We start from the raw sequence: 26,840 nt of genomic DNA, 5'->3' as shown, positions 1-26,840 counted from the left end.
CATTGGCAACAACCAATAGGCTTGTACCCTAGGTGGAATAGAGAGGGAAAGGAAAAGAAAGAAAAGCGTTTCCCATTTTGCAGAACTCCAGTCATCCTGAGCAGGACTGTCTTTTTCTGCCATTGCCTTTGAACATCACTCTCCAGAGATTCCCACTCATGACCTTCCAGGGAGCTTCCAGGCCTTCAACCGTGGATGGCTCTGCATCCTTGATCTCTCTGATTCTGGAGTTTTCATCTTCTTGGCTGAGCAGTTGCTGGACCCTCAGTGCTCCAGTGCTTCTGAGCTCACCTAACACATCCCCCTGCATAGTTCTATATGATTCTGTTCCTCAAAGAACCCTAACTAATACACACACCTATGGTGCAGCATAATATATAAATCAGGCCCAGTGACAGATTAGCAACAGTTACTAAGAAAACAATTATAACAATGTGCTGTGATGAAGGCATTTGAGTGGGATCTGCTCTCTCAGATATCGTAGTTCAGGGCACACACTTGTGGGATGCTGTGAGCTGATCAATGCCTCCAAGATGGGATGAAGGGAGGAAAGGGTGAGGGCACTGTGCAGTGGCATCAGGCTACTCTGGGCCTTCTAATGTGAATGCAGAACTGGATAGAGCAATGGTTGATGTGACCACTAAGACCACTATTAAGTCCCTGACAGGTCCCAAGCTGATACAGCATGAAGCTGCTGAACAAAGGTATCATTTCCATCTTTAACGAGTAGAGTGGAGGAGGGAGACATGAGATTAATCACGCTCCTCAGGTATCTCACGATTTAACATTTATGAATTGTCAATTTCTGGAATCTTCATATAAGGTTTCTGGACTGTGACTGGCACCTTTAAAAGGTACTGAGGAAGGAGAAACAGTGGGAATGGGAGGACTACTGGGCATCCACACAATGCAAAGTCACTCTCCCTTCAAAAGCAAAGAAGTAGTGGCATCTGCTACAACATGAAGGCATTCTCAGGATGTTACCTTAACTGAAATGTTGCAAGACTCCACTTTGATGACCTCCCCATTGTGATCAAATTCACAGAAACAGAAAGTAGAATGGTGGTGACCAGCGGATGGGAGAAGAGGGGAAGGGATCTACTGTCAAAGTGATTTAGAGCTCAGTTTGGCCAGCTGAAAAGAGATCAATGGATGGACGGTTGGTGATGGCTTTGTGTCCAGGATCAGAGGAGAATTAAGGCCTAATTGGCCTCCTCTGTGAGCACAAAGGAGCATGGCTGCACTTGGGTGAGCCTGCATAATAGGTAAAAGTTAAGACTGCTGAGGTTAAGTTGTTTATCAGAGTGTGCGCTAATGGAGATTGGGAAGCAGATGAATCTTGTGTTACTTAGATCAGTCCTGCCTGCGTTTGGGTGATTAAAAGGGAGGTAAGCCAAAGGCTCGGGGCTTCTCTGCTTACTAGAGGCAAGAGCCCCCGGCTACCCTCATGTTATGCTGACTCTGGCTTTGTCATTCATCCTTGTTCACCAGGGAACAAAGTAGCGGAGTCGCCTACAGTTGCACTTGGAACAGAGACCTGAGCCCAAGGTCGTCCACGGTTGTGCGCTATTCAGTAAACTCAGAAAAGGGCCTGGGGGTAGAGCTCGGTGCCACAACTGCACAAAGCTTCAGGTTTCACTCCCAGCACACCACACACACACATACACACACACATGCACAAAACAAAAGCAACAGAAGTGAAATATGCTGTATTTTAAGGAGATGTCTTAAAAATAATATTAAAAATAAAAAACAGATGCTGATGCATATGTAATTATTTTGCTCTCAGAGCTAAGAGGAGAGGCCTGGGCAGTAAAGTCACCTCAGCTGGCTTGGAGACTTCAGTGAAGCCAATGCAAAGCAGATGCTTGACTTCTAACACACTGCTGGGAGCCCTTCCCTGAGGCCTTTGAACCCCTTCCTGATAAAGGTATCTTTATAAACCTGGGGCTCTGAACCACACCAGAAGGTCCGTGACAGATATAATTTTTGTTTTTTTTGCAGTACTAGAGGGGTGATGGAGATCACCCTGAGCAGGCTGCAAATTTATGAATTGGCTTTTAGTAGTACAAGTCCGAGTGTGCCTATTAGCCCACAATGGCTTGCCTGAAGAACCGGCAGTTGGCGTGTGAGAACGGAACAACTGTTCAAGCCACTGGTCACAGCCGAGGTCTCAATGATCCGTGATGCTGTGACTTCTTAGATGGCAAGACAATACTGCAGCTAAGGACAACATGACTCCTACACAAAATTTCTATAGAAGCAAATATTAAAAACAAAACCCAAAATTCCCATTAATCCATGATCTGCTTTGTTTCTTTGTTGTTAGGACTCTGCTCACATCAGTGCTCTCCAATCCACTATTCCCTACACTGCTCTTCACCGCTCCAAGAAGCTGTGTGTTTAATAAATAGTGGCAAACTCCAGGAGATAGCGTCTTAGCCTGATGAGAGCTTGTTGACCATCCTGGGCACCCTTTATACGGTAAAGTTTTGTCTTATCTTTTGTTATCTTGTGCCATACCATTAGTCAAGTGATTGGGGATCTGATCATCCCCCAACAGTGGAGGCCTTGGGCTGTCTCCTTGTGTGTGACTCAGGAGTACATAGAGACTGAGTCATGGATGTCAACCATGTGGAAATGCCAACCCTACAAGACCAGGCCCCAACTAATGCCTGGGTGCCAAAGTTCTACTGAGCTTTCCTGATGATCAGTGCCAGCTATGTATGTGCAACCTTGCTGCTGGGAGAACTGACCATCATCTGTGACTCTTCTCAGAGAGCACAGCTGAACACTTCTGCCTGTCCTCTTGGATTCCACCTCGAGCATCTTTTACTGCTGTTGATTTTCATATTTCCTTTTCCTCTGATGAAACATATGAGTGAGTGTTACAGCTTCTCAAGTTCTATGAGAACTTCTCGCATCTCACAAAACCTGAGGGGTTCTTGGGGACCACCAGTACCAGCTGCCACCGGGTCAGGGATTGTGTTGATTCCCAGGAGAAGCCCAATCACACTTGGCCCAAACCTGATACTGTGGAGCCCAATTGCTGCCAGGGCTTTGCCACCACCCAGCAGTACTGATGGGTCTCAGGGTGGCATGGGGAGAGCTGTCACCTGCTGAGCATCAGTAAACCCAATTCTCTCATGGATTGCAGTGGCTGTCAGGGTGGATGACACACAAGACAGGGCTGGCCCAGACAAAGGGAGTCAGGGGGTGGACTCAGACATGATGGCGGCAGCCACGACATTGGTTTATTATGACTCAGGGCCCCAGTTGCAGGCACGTTGGGCCCTTGGGGCCTCTTCTAGCGGGACACAGCACAGAGCTGGTAGGGGGATGGGCTCACAAGGAAGTAAGGAACACCATAGTCACTGGGCTGGGGCTGCCCCTCAGGCACTGAGAAGCTGAAGCACTGCAGGAGGCAGGTGAAGAAGAGGAAGAGCTCCATGCGGGCCAGGGGCTCCCCAAGGCATGCGCGACGGCCTGTGGGTGGGGATGGGGTCAGTCAACCTGTATCCTGGGAGCCTCCCCTCAAAGGCACCCTGGGAAGGGGACAGGGACCAGGCACCTAAGAAGCAAGCACCTGCTGAGAATGGCATGAAGGCCTCGAACTTCACAAAGCGGCCCTCGGTGTCCAGGAAATGTTCCGGGTGGAAGCGGAAGGGCTTCTCCCAGACGGTCTCATCCTTCAGCACGGATGACAGGTTGGTGATGATCGTTGTCCCCTGGCAGGAGATCCATGGCATGAAAGTAGGGACACAGAACCCTGCCACTAAACATGCATGAGCACACTCTACCTGGCTCACACCTGGACTCTTTCATTTAACCCTCAGCTCCCTCTCTGGTCCCATGGCAGGGTCAGCCCACGAGGCTCCCATGGGAGCTCACACTGCCACCTGTCCCTGTGTGGAGTGGCTCTTCACATATCCAAAAACATTTATCTTTAATTGATTGTTAATTGATTGTTGTTATTTGAGACACGCTCTCAGTGTGTATTCCAGGCCAGCCTTCCATTAACTCTGTAGTCCAGGCTGGCCTGAAACTCACTACAATCCTCCTGCCTCAGCCTCCCGAGTTCTGTGATCACAGGCCTATGCCACCTTGCTCAGCATGAGGTTTGTTTTAGTTCAGTGTCTGGAGACTCTGGGGGCACAGGGTGGCACTGTCTGTGCTCAGCATTGCACACACTCAGCTTGGCCCTGGCCCCACTTATGGAATCCTGGATCAGAAGCCTGGGTGCTGCCTGGCCTCACCAGTAGTGGCCATGCTGGGGAAGGAGGGCCCCAGGCCTACCTTGGGGATGAGGAAGCCCTGCACCTCAGTGTCACGGGACGTCATGTGGGGCACACTCATTGGGATGATGTCCCCAAAGCGCTGCACCTCGTGAATCACGGCGTTGGTGAAGGGCATGCGGGCCTGGTCCCCCATCTCTGGGCGCCGCCCCTGCCCGATCACTTCATCGATCTCCTGGTGGACTCGGCCTGGACAGACAAGCATCCCCTGGCAGGTCAGGGGGCTGTGCCCTGACCTTATCTACCCCTGTGGTTAGGGCTCTGATCAGGTGGGGAGGGCGTGGGGCTTACAGGAACCTGGGGAAGCCTATGCTTGGAGACATGGGTGGCACAGCTCATCTTGGGGACCCTGCCACTACTTTGCCTCGCTCATGCTCCCATCCAGCCCCAGCTGGGCTCACGCTGCACATCTGGATGGAGGATCATGAGCAGCAGGGCCCAGGCCAGCGTGGTTGATGTGGTCGCCATCCCTGCCGTGAACAGGTCAGTCACAACCATGCGCAGGTTCTCATCATTGAAGCTGCTCTCAGGGTTCCCCTTGGCCTGAGCCAGGAAGAGCGTGAGCTCAGAGGAACCACGGAGGAAAGCACACAATGGTCTTTGTTTCCCACCAACCCACCCATTGTTAGGTCTCCTGAGATACCCAGGCCCCACCTTCCCTGCTATCAAACTAGCTGATCCCCAGCACAGAGCCCCTTGCCTCATCTATAGGAAAGGCTTCTCACCTTCTCCACCTCGGTCAAGAAGACATCAGTCAGGTCTCGGGGTGGTTGGTTTGGGTCGTGGGTCATCTTGTGCTCTGTCAACAGCTCATCTATCAGGGCCAACAAGGCCTTTTGTCCAGGCAAGGCCTTCTCAGCCACTCCAGGGATGCGCAGGAGCATGGGGACTGCGTTCAGTACCTGTGACAACCACAAAAAGTGGTTGGATTCTGTCTCTGTTCACCACTTAGAAGGAGCAGCCTCAGGTCACAGATTTCTCAGGGGTACACCCAGGGCCTGCCCTTGTCCACGGGTGACCTGCCTCCTGCACACACTCTTCTGGCCTGGCTTGCCAGAAGGAAGGTCATACCATGGAAATCTCATGAATGTGAACACGAGGTACCAGGCGTCCTCTCTGGAGTCCCTACACTGGCCACCTCTCCCACGACTGTTGCCTGACATTTCCCACCTCCAGCCCTTTCCTCCTGTGCTGTCTTCTCCCGGATGCCCTGTCCCCATTGCCCCTGCACACACATCTGCCTCCTTCCATAGACTTCCCTGAGCCCCTCACCTGGGGCATCAAGCCTGAGTCCTCCTTCAAAGAATCCTCCAGCAGGTCCATCATCCTGATGAGGGCTGGGTCATCGTACTCAAAGCGGCGAGCGTAGATGAGGGAGGCGATCACGTTACACACTGCTTGGCTCAGGAGGGTGTTGGGGCTAAAAGCACGTCCTGAAATAGGGATGTATGTCATGGTGTTGCCCCTTATGTCACTGCCTTGTCCCTTCCTGGTGTCCTTCAGCTCATCACCCACCGTCCTGGTTGGCAAAGGCGGCACAGAGGCAGGAGGCCTCCTTGGTCACCCACTGCTCCAGCGACTTCTTGCCCAGGCCGAAGTTGCGCAGAGTGGACACAGAGAAGCGGCGCTGTTCACGCCAGGCGGGTCCATAGGGTGCCATGACCACTCCTGGGGATGAGGTGAGCATGTGAGTGTGACCAAGTACAGGAAGCCTTTGTGCCCTCACCCTTCTTCTGCTCCTCTGGGTACAGGGTCTCCCCAAACCACCAAGCATAAAGCCCACCACCCGACACTGGGTACTTTTCCAGAATTTGCCCCAGGAACCCAGGACTGTTCCTTGTGTCCCTGACCACATCACTGCTCCCATTAGGCCCCATCCTCCCACTGGTCACTGTCCCTGAGTTGCTCTGATGCCCTCTGTGCCCCTCCACCCTTTGCCTGTGGAATTCTGTCTTAAGCCCAGGTGCTCATAGATGGGCATGGGTGGCCGGTCAGCGGTGTCCTCGCTGTGATTCACCAGGGCCTCTCGCACGGCCTGCAGTCCATTGACCACGACCACTGGCTTCCAGGCCAGCTGCAGGCTGAACACGTCTCCGAAGCGATTTCGCAGCTGTAGGTGTTAGGTCAGGGTGCTTGTCGATTTCCTGCCTGAGGGCTGTTCAGGTCCCTGGCCCCACTTCCCCAGCCCAGAACCTTTCCCTCTGTGTCACTGGGAGATACCTGGGCCTTATCCAAATTCTGCCTTATCCACCCAGCCTGAATGCTCGTGACTGTCCACATCCTGGCCTTTGGCCGCCCACATATTTATCCTTGGAAAGTTCAAACTTTCCCCAGAACCTGCAGTCCCCTCCCCCAGAAACCCTCTCCACCCACTTTTCTTGGGGTCCCAGGTCACTGTCCAGCCTGAGGCTTAGCCCACCATACACTGGCTGAAGGTAGGAGTCACTGTGACCTCTGCCACCAACGTATCTATGTCCCTCACCTTGTAGCAGGAGTAAGCCATGTTCTGGAAGTCCACCTGCAGAAGGTTGCCCAGCCCGGGTACTGGCATGGGGCCTGGCGGGTAGCGAGCAGCCCAGCGTTGGCGCCGGTGCATCAGATCCACCAGGAGCAGGAAGATGGCCACGGCCACAGCCACAGGCAACAGCCCCATGGCTGCCTCAAACCCCAGTGGGGGCTCCTCTGGACACACAGAGGCTGTAACCACTTGAGTTCCCCAGGACCAGGCAACACACCCCACTACACTGGGCTCTATAGAGAGCAGCTGGGCTGTCCTCTAATAAAAAAGCTGAAGCTGCCCTTTGTCCTCTGCTGGGAGCCACCTGCTCTGTTGGCTCTGCAGCCAGTGGGTGCGGCTGGGAGCAAAGGCAGGGGCCGCTGCAGAAGCCTCTGCCTTTCTTGCCCTATGCATGTGATACCTAAGGGAAGGGAGACCTGGCAGGGGAGCTCCACAGGAGATCAACACACTGGTCTTGTTATACTGGGCAGGCCCTGGGCTACCATGGCAAGGTGACAGGTGCATCCCTGCTCTAAGAGCACGATCTAGAGGAGTGTGGCCAGGTGGGTGAGCTCATACACCAAGGCAGAAGAGCTTTGAGGGCCATGGGGACAGAGCCTCAGGCTGGAGCAGGACTTCCACGGAGGCTGCACGGAGGACTTTGCTGGCCAACTGAGGGACGCTGCAGGTCAAGACATCCTGTCTGGGGGCCTGAGGCACCAGTGAACTGTCGCGAGGCAGGTATGAAGCGGGGGAGGCAGACAGCAGGAGTCAGGGGATGTTCAGATCTGGAGACCAGGTCCAAGGCCACCCAACTTACCAGGAGGCCAAGACCCACTTGTACCTGGGACTTCTCAGATCCACCCCGTGTCCTCCCACGTGGCCTCAGATGAATGCTCCAGCCACTTGGCACCAACTTCCTACCCAAGACCATCAGAGAATCATGGCAGGGCTGGCAGGAAGGTCCAAGTGTTTGTCATATGGTGGCTACTGTCTTCATTTACACTTATTGCAGTAGGCTTTGCAAGGGAATAGATTTAAAACAGGATATATAATTTATAACATTATTTTATAATGTTCTCCCAAAAAGTCAAATGCAGAGGAGTGCAAGAGATCTGTCCACACACTAGAGATCTGAAGAATTCAGCCAAGTGCCTGGCGTCCATGGCAATGTCCCACACAAGTCCAGCTAAAGTCCTAGAGCCCAAGGCAATGTCTTCCATGAGTCCAGCCACAGGCCTAGAGCCCACAGCAATGTCTCATGCAAGTCCATACCGAGGACCCGCACCTCAAAGACCCAAAGACCAGTGGTGGAAGGCACAAAGCCTGTGGAGGTGGGGTAAAGAATTTGAGCCACCAGGCTGAGTGATCTACACTGGTGGCAGGAAGTGATGCTCAAGGCAAAGATCAGGAATCCCCTGATGGGATCAGCGGCCGTTCCCAGTGACAGTGAGGCCCCGAGCTCCTCTTCTACAAAAATAGCCAAGTCGGCCTCAGGAAAACAGCCTCAGCAAGCTTCTCCAAGAAAATCAAAAGATCTTCTCCTCCTCCACTTCTCTTTTTATGCCATTGGCAACAATGCTCAGGTGGGTCTTCTGTGCCCAAACCACGCTGAACTTCCGTTCAGATGGGCGTTCCAAGTGGACTGGAAGTTAATTCACCACAACCATGTGCATTTTGGAGTGCCAAGCTGACCTCTAGCAGTCATCCTTATGGGGGTACAAAGTTCAGTGCCAGGAGTGCCTGTAATTCGAGCAGCGTCCTGCTCACGGCAAGGGCCCATGGTCGGGATGGGGCAGTCACCAGAAAACTGTGCACTAATGAGCTGTGCCTTCCAAGGGCCAGCCCTTAGGTGCCAGGCACTGCAGGTCACAGTCCTCACTCATTCACTCCTCTTAGGGCAAGCAAAGGCAGCGGGCTTTATGTTCCTTCCCAAGGCACAGGAGACATCATGGACTGAGGTTAAAGCCACAGTGCAGCGTTAGGGTCCTCACCCGAGATGCGGGCTCTCAGCTACAACACTACACTCTTTGTTTGTGATAGTCTAGGAATGACCGGTAGAGCCATTCCTGGAATTTATTGTTTTAGTAGAACACACCTGCCCTTCCTCAACACAGGTACCTCCTGTGTTATGGGGGTAAAATACACTGCATTAGTGGATCCTCTGGAAGCTGCCACATAAGACACAGCACTTCAAATCAATGTGACAAGGATTAGGCTTGGTGGCTCATTCCTGAAAGAAATCCCAGCGCTCTGGCAGCCTGAGGCAGGAGGAGCCCGAATAAGACACTGGCCTGGGCAACTCAGTGAGCTATAAAAAATAAAACAGGGATGTGGATGGGGCTCACCTCTAAGGCCCCTGGCTTCAATACCCAGGACCCAGTGTCAGTACAAGAAAACAAGCAAACTGTGTATCTTTCATCAGTTCAGACAGGGGACGTTCACCTGAGATTGGAGCAGCCTGAAGAAGAGATGCAGAGCCGTGGACTGCGTTAAACATCTTTTGTTTTTTTGGTACCGGGGATCAACTTGGGACCTTGTGCTCGCGAGGCAGGCGGCAGAACCACTGAGCTAAATCCTTGGCCCTCGGGTTAAACATCTTGGTTCTGCTGCCCAGCCATAGTCTATCTGTGTAGCAGCTGTTCTTGCTGCCCCCACCCTCTACACTTGCAGAAGTCTGTGGCCCACTAGGCAGCCATTCTCCCAGCAGTCCTTGGCATCTTAGTCAACATTTGTACAAAAATACAGGACAGTGGCAATATGCCAGGGTCAACCTTGGTTATATAAGTTGTTTATACCGCCAGCACTTCGACCTTTGCCCCAGACATTATTCACATTGGGGTACTGGGAGATGGGCCTACTCTGAAGTTCTGCTGACTTGGAATTAATGTGGCCGAAAATCACCCCCACCCCCATCCGGAACCAAATGGTAGCCATCTTTGGCTTCACTTTTCGCTACTCCCTGTCTCATGCTCTTCCTGGTGGCTCTGGGGCTGATGGCCATTGCAGGCTGCAGATTGTCAGGGCCACAGCTGAGCTGGAGAGGGGCATGAAAAGGTACAGAGCAGGTTAGAAACACTACCAAGCTGGCTGTTCTTCTCACGGGAGAGACACTCTTCTTGATAAATAATCATGGCTTGTGAAATTTTACCTAAGTCCCACATTTTGGAAGAAACTAGGTCTGGGCTGATGATTTGGAGAGGGGCTGCTGGTGATGGACCTCAGAGGCACTGCAAACGGTAAGGATGATGTGTTGTACCCCGGAGCCGCATGGCACACCGTGGGTTCTGATGACTGTGGCTCCTTTGCAAGGCTTGCTGGGGCTGCGAGTTCCCGGATACACGGTGTTCCGGGTTCCACTACTCAGGTGAGGGGTCTCGAGGAGCCTCCCATGCCTTTGAATATCCTTCTTCACACGGGACTGGCAGCTTGGTAGCTGGAGACTTCTCCACGGCAAGCACTGTTCCTACTGAACTTTGAGGACATTCCCAGGGTCTCATCCGTCCACAGGCTGGTGCTCAGAAATCTTGTGCTATGAGAATTCCCCAACCTGATAGCACTATGCGTCACAACCTGGTGGTCTCAGGCTCCCGCTGTGGATACTGACTGTGCGGCCCAGGGTACGTGGTGCTCACGTGTGGGGAGGATGTCAAGACCTTGTGCACACACCAGGAGGGTCACAAAGCCTTGTCACTTGCATCACTGAGGCCTCAGGACGCACAGGGCAGGGGACTCAGCAGGTCCAAAGCAGATGGAGGGAGCCAGGAAAGGAAACTGGCCTGGTGCTGAGGGTTGTGGGCAGGGTGCAATAGGAAGGGCTTGCTCAAGTGGGCAGGGACTTGGTAGTGTGACTCTCCAGAGGGAGCCCCAGGAGAGAGCCCTAGACTGTTCTCCTGTGTAAGGCTGTGGGGCAAAGGGAAGGACAGAGGATGCTTAAGACCTGGCAGCAGGTGCATGTCAATGGAGTCCCCTTCCTCTTCATGCAGGGAACTGGCCCAGCCAGCCTGAGGCTGTGAGCCTCCTGAGTGAGCTGCCTGCCCTCCTGCCTCCTCCCCGGGGAGCCCGTGTTACTCTCCCTGCTGGCTCATACCTAACCTTTTATCCGCATCAGAGGGTACCTGGACCTGGGCAAAGATTTCTCCCAGCAAAGGACCCACAAGCATGGCTCTTGGTGCTTGTTAGAGTCCTCGATGGTGGAGAAGATGCAGGATGGCCAGTGCCTGCAGCCCCAGCTCCGGAGAAGGTCTGTGCCCGCTGGTTCCCAGCCTTACACCCTTGAGATGTGGAGCCAGGACTGAGAAAGGGTTCCCAAATTTCTTGAGTTTCTGCTTCCATGAGCCCAGCTGACTCCTTTCAGAAGCCCTAAAGCTGCTCAGACAAACCTGTGTCTTCCTCTCTTCTCCTCTCATCTCTGCTCTCCACTCTCCTCTCTCCAGCTAAAGGAACACTGCTTCTTGTCCCCAAGCCCTGTCACCATTGTGGGTACTCTGCAGTAGCCCAGGGTGCCCTGGGGGCCTTCTGACATTGAGTCAAGTACCAGGCCAAGGTCCATGGAGTGCTGGGGAGGGGGGACCTCCCTGACCTTGGTCTGGATCCTGCAAGGTCCCCAGGAAAGGAGCCTTCCAAGTGGTCTTCCCTCTGAGTGGCTGTGGTCCCTGTCCCGGGCTCTTCCCTAAATGCACCAGAGGCTTGCCTGAGACTCAGGGAAGCTTCTTCTCATAGATACCCTTGAGCACTGCCCTGTACCAAGTTCCAACCTGACAAGTGGAGGCTGGAGTGGTGCAGAGGACAGCAGTCAGTGCCATTCCTGAGACCTGCAGGCCAGTATGGCTCACAGGCCCAGAACTCAGGACAGGAAGATAGAACTCGGGAGCCACCTGGTGCGACCATCTTGGGTACAGGGGGAACAGTGGGGAGCGTTGGGCCCAGGGTCACTCGGTATAGAGGCACTGCAAGGTATGGGAGCATGTTCTCTTCCCGTCTGCAGCCCACTCCAGTGCCCAAGGATGAAAGCTCTCCCTGGGGAAGGCCTGCAGGCCACGTCCCTCATTTCCTGGGCCTGGCCAAGCCCATGGGCCCTACCAGACCCAGTCGTTTAGAGGATGGTGGCCTGTGTTACAGCCCAGTGTCCTCACCTACAGGTGACGCTGGCCTGAGAGGCAACTCACTGTACAGGGCCCTGGACTCCAGCATCACTTGGTGCCAGGGAATGAGGCCATCGTGCCTTCTGGTGACCGAGAGGCTCAGGAACATGGCTATGCCTTGGACTTCCATGGGTCCTTCTAGACAAACTTGTGGCAGGCACCCCGTGCCTGAGCCCTGGGATGAATGTCAGCACAGACTTCCTGCCGTCCCTAATCATTCCACCTTCTGTGGTGTCAGGTATGCAGTGAGGTAAGAGGTGTGGTGGGCCCTCTAATGTGGCTGGTGCACAGTGGTGCCTGCACTTTGGGCATCCAGTGTCCCTGAGCACTAAAGGACAAACTTGGCAGTTTGACATTCAAATGCTGCACCTCACAAAGGATTACTTGGACCTTGGCCAGCTCTGGGAGACCTCCTGCCTGCCCTGGGCTCATCCGGCCTGCTCATATGGTGACTCTGAAACTGTGGTCAGTTACGTCCAAACCCACGCAAGAGCACACGGAACGCGCTTCCCAGGTCCCAGAGAGCCACAGTGGAAAAAAGTCCCCCAAATCCCTCCAGATCCTCAGGGCTGGGAGGCACACAGAGAGGCGCTCAATGCCACTGTGCATATTGCAAGAATTGTGGGGAGGATTGTACCCAGGCTGGAGAGTAACCGCTGGGAGAAGAGGCAAGATTTCCCTAAGGGAGGATGCATGAAGCTGTAGGAATGCAGGTGAAGGTGCAGTGACTCAGAAATCCGAGATGCCAGGAATACGGAATGTTGGATGAGGAAAGCCACAGGCAGTGAGCAGAGCCAGCCAAGGGCTGCAACCAACAAGGCCATAGGGGTGGGGCCGCCTAACCTCTCTGGAACTCTAATCTCACCACCATGGGACTTGGATCACAGACAGCGAGTTATGGGATTCAGTGTGTGCCTGCTGGCTTTTTGTTTTGCTTTGACCTCATTCTTTTCTATCTCTACTCCCTCCTGCTGAGATGGGAATGTTTACCCTGTGCCATTCAATTTGCCACAGATGAAGTAGCTTGCATTTTCCATTTTGCAGAGGTTCACAGCTAAGAGTTTGCCTCAAGTCTCAGAGGAGATTTTGATTGGGACTTTTGACAAATTCTGAAACTGTGGAAACCCTGAGGGAACAGATGATTGGTTGTATGTGAAATAGTAAAATCAAGTCAGTTGAAAGTTTAACTCTGTATTTATTTGGAGGTGAAATATACTTTAAGGAGATGGATTGGGGCATCAGTTGAAAAGGGGTGGGATGTGACAGTTAAGCTGTCTTGTCAAATTGATTGTCTTGCTAGCCACATAGGAGACCAATAAGGCACACTTCCGGGTGTCCATGGGTGGGTCATGGGGCGGATACTGTATCTGACCCCTGGGCCCTTCTCTCTGGTGCTCTTTTCCTCCTCCACTGTGAAGTTTTTGCTTGGGAGCCAATGATCCACTGAACCCTCTGACACCTTGAGCGAAAATAAACTTAGCATCTTGTAAGTTGAGGGTAAGGTAATTTGTTGTAGCAACAGGAAGGCTGATAATACAAGCGTAGGTCTTAAGTTCACAGAAACAAGTAAAACAGTAATAGCCAGGGGCTGGGGGCAGAAAGCTTAGGGATCTACTGTCTAATTGTGTTTTGAACAGGAGTCCCCAACTCCTGGGACCACAGATCATATCCTGCTAGGAACCAGGACACAAACCAGCAAGTGTGTGGCAGTCAAGCAAGTGAAGCTTCATCTCCCCGGCCCTCACATTATCACTTGAGCTCGACATCCTATCAGATCAGCTGTGGCATTGAGTCTCAGCGTGCAAACCCTCCTGTGAACCATGTGTGTAAGGGATCCACTGGGTTGCGCTCTTATTGGTTACCTGATGATCAGAAGTGGAGCTGAGGTGATGAGGATAGCGTTGAGTAGTGGCTGCAAATACAGACAAACAGCAGAGAGGCTTGGCTGCACACAGACCATCAAACAATTGCTTGGAGATTCCTCAAAAACCTATCAGTGAGTGGTAAGCAGCAATGAAGCTGCCTATGGGTACACACTTTAGAGTGGCAAGTCAGTTGATGTACTTCAATGTACAGCTGCACTGGGTGGTGAGCTTTAGGTGAGACTCCAACAATTATCGTGCTCCACACGTGGCCTGCCAATATTTTATTTATTACGTCCATCTGCACCTTTTGTTTCATATTGTATACAAGGCTCAGTCACATTTCTGGCAAATGTGTAAGCTCACCCTAGCCACACTGAGTAAAAAACAAATGTCACTGCTGAACTGCCTTGAAAAGGGAAAGACCCAAAGAAAGTGTACAGAAGACTCTAAGAATGCCAAGAGAAAGAAAGCTGCATTGAAAAGAAAATACCAAGAGCCCCAATTAAACTACTGGGTTACTGCAGCAGGTGATTCATCCTCCAGCCCGCTTTGTACAATATGTGGACACTGGCTAGCGAATGAAGCCATGAAATCTTCAAAACTGCTTCAGCACACATAGACCAAGTCTCTGCATTAAAAAACTCATGCCTCGGTTTATCAAAAGAGAAAAAAAAGTAAATACAAAGAAGTATAGAAGGCCATGACTTCATCAAATGTATCTGCACTGAGAGCATCAGTTTTACTGGCTAACTGCATCAGTAATGCCAAGAAGTCCTTTACTATTGGTGAAGAGTTGATCCTGCCTGCTGCTAAGAAGATGTGTCACGAACTTTGGGAGCAGCTGCACTTCAAACTTTGACACATGTTCCTCTTTCGACTAGCACCATAAATAGATGAACTGAAGAAACAGCAGAGCAATATTGAGGCACAATTGTTATTGATGGTGCAAAACCCAGGTTGACAAGTGTACAGATGCTGACAAAAAGGCAACGATGTTTGTTTTTCATAGTACAGCTTTCAGGGGGTGGGTAAGAGGATATGGTATGTGCATTTTTGTGGCCAACCTGTATTAGAGCTGGAGAATCTTGCAAGTCGTTTTTTCTTTTTGTTTTTTTTGGTACCAGGAATCGAACTCAGGACCTTGTGCTTGCGAGGCAGGCAGGGGAACCACTGAGCTAAATCATCCCTGGACCCTTACTTTTTTTTTTTTTGATACAGGGTCTCACTACATAGCTCCGGCTGGCCTTGAACTCACTCTGTAGCCCAGGCTGGCCTCAAACCTGCGCCAACCCTTCTGCCTCAGCCTCCTGATTGCTGGGATGACAGAACTGCACCACTACACCTGGCCTGCAAGTCCTTGAAGGATGACATATCACAAAAAATGAACTGGTCATTTTGGGTCAGTATATGCATGGATGGAGCAGCTGCCAAGACTGCACAGTTTTCTGCTTTTACTGCGTGAGTCAAAGAGGCTGCTTCTGAATGTGAGGCTAGGTACTGTGCCACCCACAGAGAAATGCTGGTTAGCTGAGAAATGTCACCTACCTTAACAGGATGTGACTACAACTACCAACCACACTAAAGCACAGGTCCCTAATTCACATCTGTTTATGCAGCTCTGTGAGATGGACATAGTGCACACATTTTCTCTGATACACAGAAGTGAGATGGTTATCTAAAGGCGGGTCACTGGTCAGAGGTTTGGACTTAAGAGAACCATTCCAGAGATTACCTTCAGAAAACGACAGCTGACTCTGGAAGCACATTTCAGTGACAAAGAATAGGTCACAAAACTTTGTTAACTTGTGCGACACAGTCATAGTCAACCCGTTCTACAAACTCAATCTGTCACTGCAGGGGAGAATGACAACCGTGGTCAGGTCAGCAGATAAAGCGGCTCCATGCAAAGCCAAATTGGAATTATGGGGATGAAGAATGAACATTGGGATTTTAACACGTTTCACACACTAGCAGAGAATTTGACAGAGACTGAGCCAGGGCCTTCTTTCTCCTAGCTGGTGCATGGCTGTCTATCCAGCTTTCAAACCACAAAAGACCTCTGTGCCGGGAAGATATGGCTTTGTGGCCCATCTGTGAATAAGCAAGGTGAATTCACCTTGCCCATGGCAGACGAGTATCAATGTGTGAGATCACAAATAACAGTTGCCTTAAAAGTACATCTGAGACAATCTCAAATCTCCAAAGTTCTGGATTAAAGTCAAGGCCAAATATCCTGAGACTGCCAGACAGCACTGAAAAGCCTGCTTCCATTTCCAACATCCTATCTGAAGGAAGCAGGGATTTCTCAAATGATGGCAACCAATCTGAGATTACCGAGTAAACTGGACCAACACACTTCTGGCCTGTTTCCCATCAGATTGGACCATCTAGTGGGAGGCAAACAAACTCAGAGCTCCCCGTGATTCTACATCATGGTGTGTTCCATACTTGTCTCATGGTGTATTACAAAGTAATAATAATAGAAATGAAGTGTACAAGAAGTGTAACGGACTTAAATCATCTTGAAACCACCCCCATACTCCTCGTCCATTGAAAAGTTATTCTCCACGAAAACAGTCCCTGGTGTCAAAAAGGTTGGAGACCACTCAAAGTTTCCAGTTGATCAGATGAGAAGAGATGGTGGTGGATGCTGGTGATGGAGGCCCCTTACTAATGTAATGGGTACCACCTGACAGTATGCCTAAGTGTGGTTATGGTGAGCCTGTGGGTAGAGCTTAGTTGCAGACTGCCTGCTGCACGTGCACAGTTCCTTGCATTCAGTACAGACCACTGAAAACAGCAAGACGGAGGAAAGGGAAGAAAGGAACAGATGCTCATGAAAATGTGATCACTGTGCTATAGAGCCAAGGGAAATGACTTGTGTAGTAGTCACCACAGCTGGCGAGGGAAGTTTGATCCTGATGTGCGAAACAAAAACAGTTGGGGCTGGGGATTTAGCTCAGTGGCACTGTGCCTGCCTCGCGAGTGCAAGGTCCTGAGTTCATTCCCCTGTATGAAAAATAAATAAATCATAAAAATTAAAAGGCCTAACATCTGACAGTTTAGTGGTAGATTTTCCCTAAGTCCTTGGAGTGCCTGTCACGACAAGTATATTTAAGGGTCAGGGATGGAATCCTGGGCAAGACCACGTAGTATATGCCAGTGATGTGATCTAGGTGGCACTTGGGCTGTCTGTCTCACCCGGGACCAGGGACACTGAGTCACTGCTGACAGCCATGGGGGCCCTGTATGCCCACAGAACTGAACTCCATGAAAATCCCTCGATTCTCAGTGGAAGCTGAGCAAGCTCTCCACATGTGTCTCATCTGGTTGCTGGGACAACTGACCATCATCTGGACTCTCTTTAGACAGGTCAACTGAACACTCGTGTCTGTCTTCCAGGACTCTCCCCCACATGCCTTTACTGCAGCTGGCTGTCATCTGCAGTAAGTCACAACACTGAGTGTGACAGCTTTTCTAGTTCTGTGAGGCCTTGTAGCAATTCACTGAACGTAGGTGGGGTTGGGGATCACCAGTACCATCTGTTATCCTCCCAGACACTCTACTGATGCTCAAAGAAACCCATTCCTACTCACCCCCACCGGAGACCCATGGAGCCTGGGCTGCTACCTGGGGTTTACTACCGACCCAGGGCCAGTGCTCGGTCCCATGGGTGACGTGGGGCAAGCTGTCACCTGCCGATCATCATCATAGCCATTTGCCTTGTAGACATGTGCTGTCCTGTTTGGAAGGCTGAGTCAGAGGGTCAGGACTGGCTTCAGACAGGTGGCTGAGGATTTCAAATAGACAGGGCTAATCATCAAGCGGTGGACACAAGCCTAGTTTATTGTGCATGTAGGTTTCCAGCAGGGGCCAGGTTGGGTGCTTGGTGCAGATGAAGAGATCTGGGAGTGGATGCTGGTGACGGATGCCCCTTATCAATGTACACCCCCCTGACTTCCCGTGACACTCAAGTACAAGGCTTCCTCATCCCCAAGGTAGGCCTGGGGCCCTCCTTCCCCAGCATGGCTGCTACTTAAGGAGCTCAGGGAGCACCCAGGCCATCTGAACCTGGATTAGTGCTACAAGGTCCTGCCTGGTTGTGTGGGATGTCCCTTTAGCGGGACACAGCACAGAGTTGGTACGGGCGTGGGGTCAACAGAATTCCAAAGACACCACAGTCGCTGGGCTGTGCCTGTCCCTCGGGCACCGAGAAGCTGAAGTGCTGCAGTAGGCTGGTGAAGAAGAGGAAGAGCTCCATGCGGGCCAAGGGCTCCCCGAGGCAGGCGCGATGCCCTGTGAAACGGGACTCAGTTAGCCTGGGCTTCTCCTTTCCAGGTTACCCTGAAAAGGGAGCCAAAAGTCAAGGACCCCAAAGCACCTGCTGAGAATGGAATGAAGCCCTCGTGCTTCATGAAGTTGCCCTGGGCGTCCAGGAAGTGTCCAGGGTGGAAGCAGTAGGGCTTCTCCCAGATGGCCTCATCATTCAGCACAGAAGACAGGTTGGTGATGAGCGTGGTCCCCTGTGGAAAGGTGTCCGGCATGAAAGTGGACCAGGTCAGGAACACCAGGGCCCTCCAGTAATCACAACTGGACCCCTGCCACAAGCCCTCAGCCCAGAGGCATCTCGGCACCCTCTGTTACAATGGCAAGGCCACATCACGAAACTCCTATGGGTGCCTCACTGCCACCTGCTCCGGCCTACAGGGGATCTGCCAATACTCTCTGGCTTATTTTGGCTTATCGCTGCACCCTGGTAGTGGCCATGCTGGGGCAGCAGGGCCCAGGCCTACCTTGGGGATGAGGAAGCCCTGCACCTCAATGTCTCGGATCGTCATGTGGGGTGTACCCAACGGGCCGATGTGCCGAAAGCGCTGCACCTCGTGAATCACGGCGTTGGTGAAGGGCAGGCGGGCCTGGTCCCCCATCTCTGGGCGCCGCCCCTGCCCGATCACTTCATCGATCTCCTGGTGGACTCGGCCTGGACAGACAAGCATCGCCACAGGACATCAGACCCGGGGCACTAACCTTCTCTTCCTAACCGAGTTTCGGGCTGCCACCAGGTGGGGACAGCATCACTCCGTCAGGAGTTTGGGTCATGTCAGTGCTTGGAACCCCAGGCGTCATAACTGCTGGGGACCCTCCCTCTACCTTGCCTTTCTCAACCTCCCACACTGCACCCAGCAAGGCTCACGCTGCACATCCGGGTGCAGGACCATGAGGAGCAGGGCCCAGGACAGTGTGCGGGACGTTGTCACCGTCCCCGCAGCAAACAGGTCAGATGCCACACAGCACAGGTTCTCATCGTTGAAGCTGCTCGCAGGGTTCCCCTTGGCCTGGGCCAGCAGAGAGGTGAGGTCAGGGTATCGGAGGAGGAAGCCCCCAGATGGCCTCCTAATCTGCACTCCTTCATCCTGGTCCTCTTTGCTGGGAGACTTCCGGTTCCTTGCCTGACCTCACCCCTCACAGCGTCTCCAGACCGCAGCCCCGTGTTTCACTTCTGGCAGTCGCCCCTCACCTTCTCTATCTCGGCCAGGAAGGCATCCGTCAGGTCTCGGGGTGGCTGTGCCGGATCCCAGGTCGTCCTGTGCTCGGTTATCAGTGTACCCAGGAGGACACTCAATGCCATGTGTCCAGAAAAAATCTTCTCAACTAACCCCGGGATGTACAGCAGCCAAGGGAACACGTTCAGGACCTGTGATGGGCACAGAGGGGCGGTAGTCTTTCCTCCACATAGCTCCCACATGGATCCGACCCCGTCCCACCCTTGTCCTAGACCCTGGCCTGCCTGTGCCCGATGGTGACCTGTTTCCTCTCCAGTGCCTCCTCCACGCTCTCTCCTGGCCGTGCCTACCAGAAGCAACATGCTACCCTGGACATCTCGGGAGTGTCAGTGGCTCCCAACGCAGACAGGAGGTGCAGACTCTGCCCCTCTACAGCGCAGACCCCGGGCCACCTCTCCCACGGTTGTCTGACATTTGCCACCTCCAGTCTTTCCTGCTGCAGTGCCTCTCCAGAATGCCCTTGGGCCTATCTCCCCTGAAAGGAAATTATCTTCCTCAGAGGCCTCGCTGTACAAAGGAGGAACCGTCCAGACTCCCTGGAGTCGTGCACCTGAGTCACCAAGCCAGACTCCTCTTCCAGAAGTGCCTCCAGCAGGTCCAGGGTCCTGACCAAGAGCGGGTCATCATACTCGAAGCGGCGCCCATAGACGAGGGAGGAGATCACGTTGCACACTGCTTTGTTCAGCAGAGTGTTGGGGCTAAAAGCATGGCCTGGGAGAAGGGATGCAGTTTGGCGTTGACCTTCTCCCTGGCTTTTGTCTATCTCGGCTCTTCCCGGTACCCCTCAGCCCACCCCTCACTGTCCTGCCATCACCCACCGTCCTGTTTGGCAAAGGCGGCACAGAGGCAGGCGGCCTCCTCAGTCACCCACTGCTCCAGCGATTTCTTGCCCAGGCCGAAGTTGCGCAAGGTGGACACGGAGAAGCGGCGCTGCTCACGCCAGGCGGGTCCGTAGTGCGCCAGGGCTATCCCTGCAGAATGAGGCAGGCATGGGAGTTTGACCAAGAGCACCTGGCCACCACCTCTGCGCCACCACTGTTACACTCCTCTGAGTGTAGGCTGTACTCTTATAGACCCACATCTTTGCCCACACTGCTTCTCAATGGGTCACCATCGAGTGCACAGTCCCAAAATTCGGGGCTTATCCTTGAGTCCCTCGATCACATCGCTGCCCCATTAGACCCAGGCCTTCAGTTGTTCACTGCCACCACCCCCAACTACGGCCTGTCTGCCAACCATCCTTTGCCTTGGGTGTGTGGTCTAAAGCCTAAGCGTTCATGGGTGGGCATCGGGGGCCTGTCTGCGGTGTCCTCGCTGTGTTTCACCAGGGCCTCCCGCACAGCCGCTGGCCCACTGACAACAACCACTGGAGTCCAGGCCAGCTGGAGGCTGAACACGTCCCCGAAGCGGTTCCGCAACTGCAATTAGAAGATCACGACACTCCTTAAGTCAACGTCCCAGCCAACCTGAAGGACTCAACTCAGCCTGGAAGCCTTGGAAGGCCCTGGATGAACAGAGCACTATGGAGCTCTGACTTCCTTCTTTCCTTCTTTGCGGGCCAGGGATTTGAGCCCAGGCTCCCACGCTCACTAGGGAAGTCTGAGATACAGCGTGTTGAAGCTGGAGAGGACACTTCTTCTAAGGCTGGGGAACACTGGGGAGCTGGTCCCCCAGCCATGACCTTGCCTGAGGGTGGACCTGTCAGGATCTACTAGCACCATGTCCTACACGAGAGGAAACCCAGGTTCACAGATGTGAGCAGTGAGCCAACTCCACAGAGCAACAGATGATGTAAAGGGCATCACTGCCCCTCTCCAAGCCTCAATTTCCTGACCGATGCCGGGGTCGTGACCCTGCTCCCCCATTCCCAGGACTTTTCTCCCTGATGTCGTCAGAAGGGACTCGGGGCCTACACATGACTTCTGCGCTACCCAACTGGATCCAGAATACACTCGCAAGTGCCACCCCAGCTGCTGGCCTTTGCCCTCCCACACTTTTTCCCTGCAAAGGCCCAGGTGTCCCCAGGCCCTGCAGTGCCCTCCCCTAGGCCTCTCCACCTGCTTTCTACTGGCCCAGGTCCCTATCTAGCCTGTAGCTTCAGCGACCATGGTTCTGCTGCTGCGGCATCACCCTCACCTCCGTGACCCTCCACCACCACCTCCCTCACCTTGTAGAAGGAGTATGGCAGGTCCTGGAAGTCCAGCTGCAGCAGGTTGCCCAGCCCGGGCACTGGCATGGGGCCTGGCGGGTAGCGAGCAGCCCAGCGTTGGCGCCGGTGCATCAGGTCCACCAGGAGCAGGAAGACGGCTACAGCCACAGCCACAGGCAACAGTGCATCCCCGCTCAGCAGCCCCATGGAGACCACGGGACTCCTCTGCACACCCTGAAAGTCCTGATCACTGCAGACACCTAGGACCAGGAAGCACACTCTGGCACAACCAGTGTGTTTGTGCAAGTCAGCTGTCCTTTTATAAAGCAGCTTAGGCTGCTCTTTGCCCTGTGACTGTCCAGCCAGTGCATGTAGGGAAGGGCTAAGAGAGGGACACAACCAGCTACAGAAATCTGTGCTCTTCTGGTCCTCTGCATGTGATCCCCAGCAGAGGGGACCAGAGACCTGGCAAGAGAGCTGCACACGAGATGAACACACTTGTTGTACTGAGCTGGGCCTGGGCCATGGTGGGAAGATGACGTGTGCATCCCCGCCCCAAGGGGCATGTTCTGGAGGAGACACAGAAAAGGCCTGAGAGCTGACATGGCAGGGCAGCAGTCCTAGCTGGAGTAGCCTTTCTCGGAGGCTTCACGCAGTCTCTGGTGGTGAACTAAGCAAATGGTCTCCACTGTAGGCCACAGCAGCCTGGCTGTGGGGCAGAGGCACCCCTGGACCATCCTGTGTGCAGGACAGCCAGAGGCAGGCAGCTGCAGTGTGGGGATCAAGTCTGAGGTCACTCAACTGACCTGCAGGACAAGATCCACTGAAGCCCCGGGTAATTCTCAGATGTAGCCCAAGCTGATTGGCCTTGTTCACTCGGCAGCACCTTTCTACCTGAGACCTTCAGAGAATCACAGCATGGTTGATGGGAGGTTGGTCTCTGTAATTCAGGCAGCATCCTTGTGCCAGGAGCTTTTGTTCAGAATGGGCAGCCACAAAGCAAACTTATAGTAATGAGGCCTGGGTTCCAATGCTTAGCACTGAGGTGCCGGGCACCGTTGGTCACATTTCTCAGGCTCTAACTCTAATTCCCTCTGTGGCCATTAGAAGCAGGTGGTTGTAATTTCCAAGGCAGAGATGTTATGAGGTCATAGTCACAGCAGGGTTGGTGTCCTCATCCAAAACACATGCGAAGCTACAGTGCTATGCTGCTTGGGCATCACATTGTATTTATGGCCTGTATAGAAGTTTTCTGGGTTTTTTATTTTAGAGAAATTCACTCACCCTGCCCTCTTCCAACCCTGAGATCACAGTGTCATCAGGTAAAATGCACTGTGTACAGGTAGAGTCTCTGCCGTGAGATATAGCACTTCAATATGGCAGCAAGGAGCAGGTTGGTTGGTTCTGTTCCTCTTCCCTGAGAGGCCTGTATAACCGAATACCACTGTAACCATTCCAGAAACCAGGGACCTGAAGCAGCTGGTAGTCAGGAAGGGCAGGAAGGTTTGAGCATTTTGATCCAGCCCTTGTCCTGCTCGCAGCTGGGCACTGCTGTACCACTGAAAGGAAACAGCTAAATCCCAGGTCTGCCCTGGGACAGAAAGGAGTGGGGACCTGTGTGTAACCTTGTAACTTACCTGGAGTTAGTATGGCTCTGCAGTTCTGCAGGCCAGCACTGGGCGGAGCAAGAGGACATAGGCAGTGGAATACTCCGCAGAAAAAGACAAGCGCTAGAGTTGGCAGGGGACCAGCCTCCGGGGAGCTGCTGAATGAATGGGCAGTTTCAGTTTTGCAGGATGAAAAAGTTCTGGAGATCAGGTGCACAACATTATCGATACACTCCATACCAATAAAGTATTTACTTAAACATCAAAGTAAGATGAGAAATTGCATGGTTTTTACAATTTATTAATCAATCATTCATTGTTTATTGGTTTTTGAGACAGGATCTTGCTTTGTAGAGCTGGCTGGCCTTGAACTCACAGAAATCCTCCTGCCTCAGTCTCCTGAGTGCTGGAATTACAGGTGTGCGCCACCACACCCAGCTCTTTACCACAATTTTAAAACTAAAAATTATTTTAAGCCACTACACATCTTTTAGAATGGAGATCAAGAACAGTGACATCACAAAATCCTGGTGAGGATGTGGAGCACCAGGATCTCTTACTCATTGCTGGTGGGGATGCAAATGGTACTCCTACTTCAGAAGGCAGTTTGTTACAAAATTAAACAGAAAACAGCAATTATGCTCCTTGGTATTTACCTGAAGACTTACGTCCGTATCAAAACCTGTATAGCAACTGGTAATTGCCAAATTTGGAGTCAACCAAGATGCCCTTCAGCAGGTGGAAGGACAGACTGTAGGGCACCCAGACAGAGTATTATTTGTCAGTAGAAAGAAATGAGCTATCAAGTCAGCATAATCACACATTACTCTAAACCAAGGAACCATCATTGCATATGGCTAAATAAACCAATCTAAAAAGGCTGCATATTGTATGATTCCAACTACACAACATTCTGGAAAAGGCCAGCCTACAAAGACAATTACAAGATCAGGGGTCACCAGGGAGCAGGCAGAGGAAGAGATGAACAGGTGGAAAGAGATGTTTTAGGGCCGGCTACATACACTGTATGACTCTAATGGTAGATATATGTGCTTATAAATTTGTCCAAACCCACAAAATATACGCCACCAAGAACGTATCCTAACAAAGACTGCAGACCTGTGGGGCAATTAGGAGGCGCCACATCTGTTCCTTGGTCCTAACAAATGTACCGCTAGGGAGGACACTGATAGCAGGGAAGGCAGTGCATGTGGGGGAACAGGGTAGGCAGGATCTCCTTGTATCTTCTACTCAGTACTGCTGCGAACCTAAGGCTGCTCTAAAAAAGAAAATGTGTTACAACAAACACACACACACACACAAACACACACTGACCTCCAAAAGCTCTGGGAGATGCTGCAGAAGCCAGAAACCTGGAGTCAGGAGGCGAATACCACAAGACAGGGCCGCGATCACACATCCTCAGCAAATCAAAAGGGACAAAAGAATAAAAGGCAAAGTGACAAAGAAGTATTTGCTGTCAGGAAAATAGTTTCCTCCAGATACACATTTTTCAAGTTTTGTGGTTTAGCCCTTGACACCTGAAATCTATCAATTTCATTTTAACTGTGTTAATGCCACGTCAAGACCAGAATGGGAAGCCAACGAGCTCGAAAACCATCATTTCTATGCAGGTCCTGTTCAGCTGCCTATGCACGGTCCCGCAGCTAACATGGCACACCCACTCATGCCTCCATCCTGGCAGAGTGAAATCAGAAATGGACCACACTGCTTGATGGAGCCATTAAAATGAAATTAATCTGCCATTTCTGCAGCCCCAAATTGATAAGCATACAAGCACTCATTTATAATTGCTTATTTCTACCTTACAACATTCCTTCCAATATTTCTGTTCTCTAAAATAGTCCATTAACATTGCATTATTTTTTAATAATCTTTAAAATTAATGTTCATCGGAAATATGTCCTCATATCAGCTTAAGTAACTCTACCATTCTCATGCACAGCTAAGTGCTGCAAGAGATCTCTGGGTTTTGTTTGGTTCCAGGCCCCGCTGCAAGGGCCACCTGGAACTCTGAGAAGCTTGGGCCCAAAGGGACCAGGTTTGAGGGTGGCCTCCTCTGGAGCAGAACCAAAGACACCTTTGGGGGCTGGAATGGGAGAAGGAAGAGACGCATTCATTTTATAGTAAATAAAAAAGGAAACAAGGTTAAAATGAAGTTTATTATTTTTTTGATTTTTTGATTTTTTTGTTTTTAGTTTTTTTTTTTTTTTTTTAAATAAAACTGTTTGTGAAACAGCTATTTTATCCCCATGGCAGAGTGACCCCTGAAAGATGCACTAACCCCTTCTTAAGGCCTTAACAAGATTTTTTTGTATGTTTTTCTTTTTTTAAAACTCAAGATATTTAAAAATTATACAATTACAAAACAAAACAAAACACAACATAAAGAATCACAAACCCTGGGGCTGTTTATCTGAAGCCCCCCTTTTCCATTATAAAAATGAAAGGAAAAAGACGAAGTGTGAAGTGGGTGCTTCTGGTCAGTTTAACCCACCCACACGGTTCACACTGACATCCCTCCCATCACCATCTGTTCCTGTGGCAGAGGGCTGGACCTCCTTCCATTCCATGGGTCCCCATGGGCCAGGGCACTGCTGCCTGGAATGTGCTGAGGACAGAGGTGGGCCCATCCCTTGACTTGGTCTGCTGCTGTAGGACTGTTACCCCACCTGGTGGAACCACAGGGATCTCAGCAGCCAAGTAACCCAGGACACAGCCATGACCTTGGGACATCTGCCAATTTTATCCCCCAAAAGATAAAAATTTTAAAAATAATAAATAAATAGTGTTTCTGGAAAGGAAAAAATTTATTTTTGTGTTTAAACATCACCCTCCTCCATACTCCTGGCAACCTGGCCTGCCCCCAACTCCCGCCCCCAAACCCTTCCCACTCTTGAGACAGGTCACTGACAGAAGGACGGTCTGGGTGTGGCCTGTCTGTCCATTTCATCCACAGTCTAGTGTTCTCTGAATTGGTGTGAGAGGTTGAAGATCAAAGCCACCCCCCAATCCTTTATGAGATGAGTTTGTTCAGTTCAATTTCACATTTAAGTTTCACTGTCACTGGAACAAATTTGGAGTTAACTAGATAATTTTAAAATAGAATCAAAAGGGATAGCGCACCTTTCATTTAAACAAAGTCTTTCCAGACTAAAAATAGATTTATATATATATATTTTTTATCCCTCCCTTTATTCCCCCCTTCCCTATCAACCCACCCTCCCCCTCCCCCCATTGTCACTATGGAGATTGTATCCATGGAAACAGCCATTCCAACATCTTGGGTCTTTCTTTCCTGTGGTGTCACTGGTTTGAGTGATGTGAGAATGTAGGAAGGAAGTGCTGGCTGGGCAGGCACGCGAGGCAGGGCGGGGTGGGATGCGGCTGACGGTAGGACATTTCCATTCCATCACGAGTGTCTACCACTTCTCATCTCCACAGTCTAACCTGGAAGACAAGCAGCAGACACTGAGTGCTGGGACCCTGCACTCAGTCAGTCACCAGAGGCCCTGGTCCACAGTGGCCCTCGGATGGAGCTTTCAGTTGGGGACCTCATGCTCTGAGCCCTCTGCAGATGTTCAGCTAACTCAAGGCACATCAAGACCGATGCTGGCACCACTGTGGGACTCTGGACCTGGAACATGGTGAAAGGAAGCAGTCACCCAAGTCAGCAGTGTGGGGCCATTCAGGGGGCC

The 26,840-nt window shown here is 51.8% G+C and overlaps 3 protein-coding genes across 8 annotated transcripts in view; all 3 read right to left on the bottom strand.

The window, feature by feature from the left end:
• Positions 1 to 3,229: 3,229 nt before the first annotated feature.
• Positions 3,230 to 7,074, bottom strand: LOC101722985 (cytochrome P450 2D17). 2 transcript variants are annotated; one of them, XM_004845472.4, is made up of 9 exons: positions 6,778 to 7,074; positions 6,234 to 6,405; positions 5,811 to 5,963; positions 5,568 to 5,728; positions 5,021 to 5,197; positions 4,697 to 4,838; positions 4,297 to 4,484; positions 3,587 to 3,728; positions 3,230 to 3,486 (listed from the first exon to the last, which is right to left on the bottom strand). In XM_004845472.4, the coding sequence occupies exons 1-9, from the start codon at positions 6,946 to 6,948 to the stop codon at positions 3,308 to 3,310; spliced, it is 1,485 nt and encodes a 494-aa protein (XP_004845529.2). In that variant the 5' UTR covers positions 6,949 to 7,074; the 3' UTR covers positions 3,230 to 3,307. The 2 variants fall into 2 exon arrangements, with proteins under 2 accessions (XP_004845529.2, XP_087069917.1); XM_087213791.1 differs by lacking the exon at positions 6,778 to 7,074 and adding an exon at positions 6,516 to 6,590.
• Positions 7,075 to 17,621: 10,547 nt separating this feature from the next.
• On the bottom strand, positions 17,622 to 22,461 carry LOC101722406 (cytochrome P450 2D6-like). Its single transcript, XM_004845470.4, has 9 exons — positions 21,533 to 22,461; positions 20,612 to 20,783; positions 20,184 to 20,336; positions 19,916 to 20,076; positions 19,320 to 19,496; positions 18,996 to 19,137; positions 18,595 to 18,782; positions 18,183 to 18,324; positions 17,622 to 18,097 (listed from the first exon to the last, which is right to left on the bottom strand). Exons 1-9 carry the CDS (start codon positions 21,719 to 21,721, stop codon positions 17,919 to 17,921), a joined length of 1,503 nt encoding a protein of 500 aa, XP_004845527.1. The 5' UTR covers positions 21,722 to 22,461; the 3' UTR covers positions 17,622 to 17,918.
• A 2,824-nt stretch (positions 22,462 to 25,285) lies between these two features.
• The window catches only part of Tcf20 (transcription factor 20), a 153,682-nt gene continuing 152,127 nt past the window's right edge, over positions 25,286 to 26,840 (bottom strand). For all 5 annotated transcript variants that reach the window (XM_087213790.1, XM_013072514.3, XM_004845469.3 and 2 more), the window contains one exon: positions 25,286 to 26,592. Coding sequence is in view for 1 of the 5 variants with exons in the window: in XM_004845469.3 (XP_004845526.2) it covers positions 26,575 to 26,592 (18 nt within the window). In the remaining 4 variants the exon portion in view is untranslated. The remainder of the gene's footprint in view (positions 26,593 to 26,840) is intronic.

Source organism: Heterocephalus glaber, unplaced genomic scaffold (assembly GCF_053883595.1).
Source record: "Heterocephalus glaber isolate CG9 unplaced genomic scaffold, H.glaber_assembly_v1.0 deba00001444, whole genome shotgun sequence".
Classification (NCBI taxonomy): Eukaryota; Metazoa; Chordata; class Mammalia; order Rodentia; family Bathyergidae; genus Heterocephalus; species Heterocephalus glaber.
The sequence above is the reverse complement of the archived record's forward strand: the minus strand, read 5'-3'. Positions and strand labels throughout refer to the sequence as shown.

Bases quoted from the DNA above. Each gene is read 5' to 3' on its own strand.
- LOC101722985 (XM_004845472.4), bottom strand. From the start codon at position 6,948: ATGGGGCTGTTGCCTGTGGCTGTGGCCGTGGCCATCTTCCTGCTCCTG. The intron at 5,964-6,233 runs GCAAAGGGTGGA...CCTCATCCCCAG, and splicing joins CTTAAGACAGAATTCCACAG to GAGTGGTCATGGCACCCTAT. The intron at 5,198-5,567 runs GTGAGGGGCTCA...TGGTTGTCACAG, and splicing joins ACTCAGGCTTGATGCCCCAG to GTACTGAACGCAGTCCCCAT.
- LOC101722406 (XM_004845470.4), bottom strand. From the start codon at position 21,721: ATGGGGCTGCTGAGCGGGGATGCACTGTTGCCTGTGGCTGTGGCTGTA. The intron at 20,077-20,183 runs GTGGGTGATGGC...CCCTTCTCCCAG, and splicing joins CGCCTTTGCCAAACAGGACG to GCCATGCTTTTAGCCCCAAC. The intron at 18,325-18,594 runs GTAGGCCTGGGC...ACCTTTCCACAG, and splicing joins AGGGCTTCCTCATCCCCAAG to GGGACCACGCTCATCACCAA.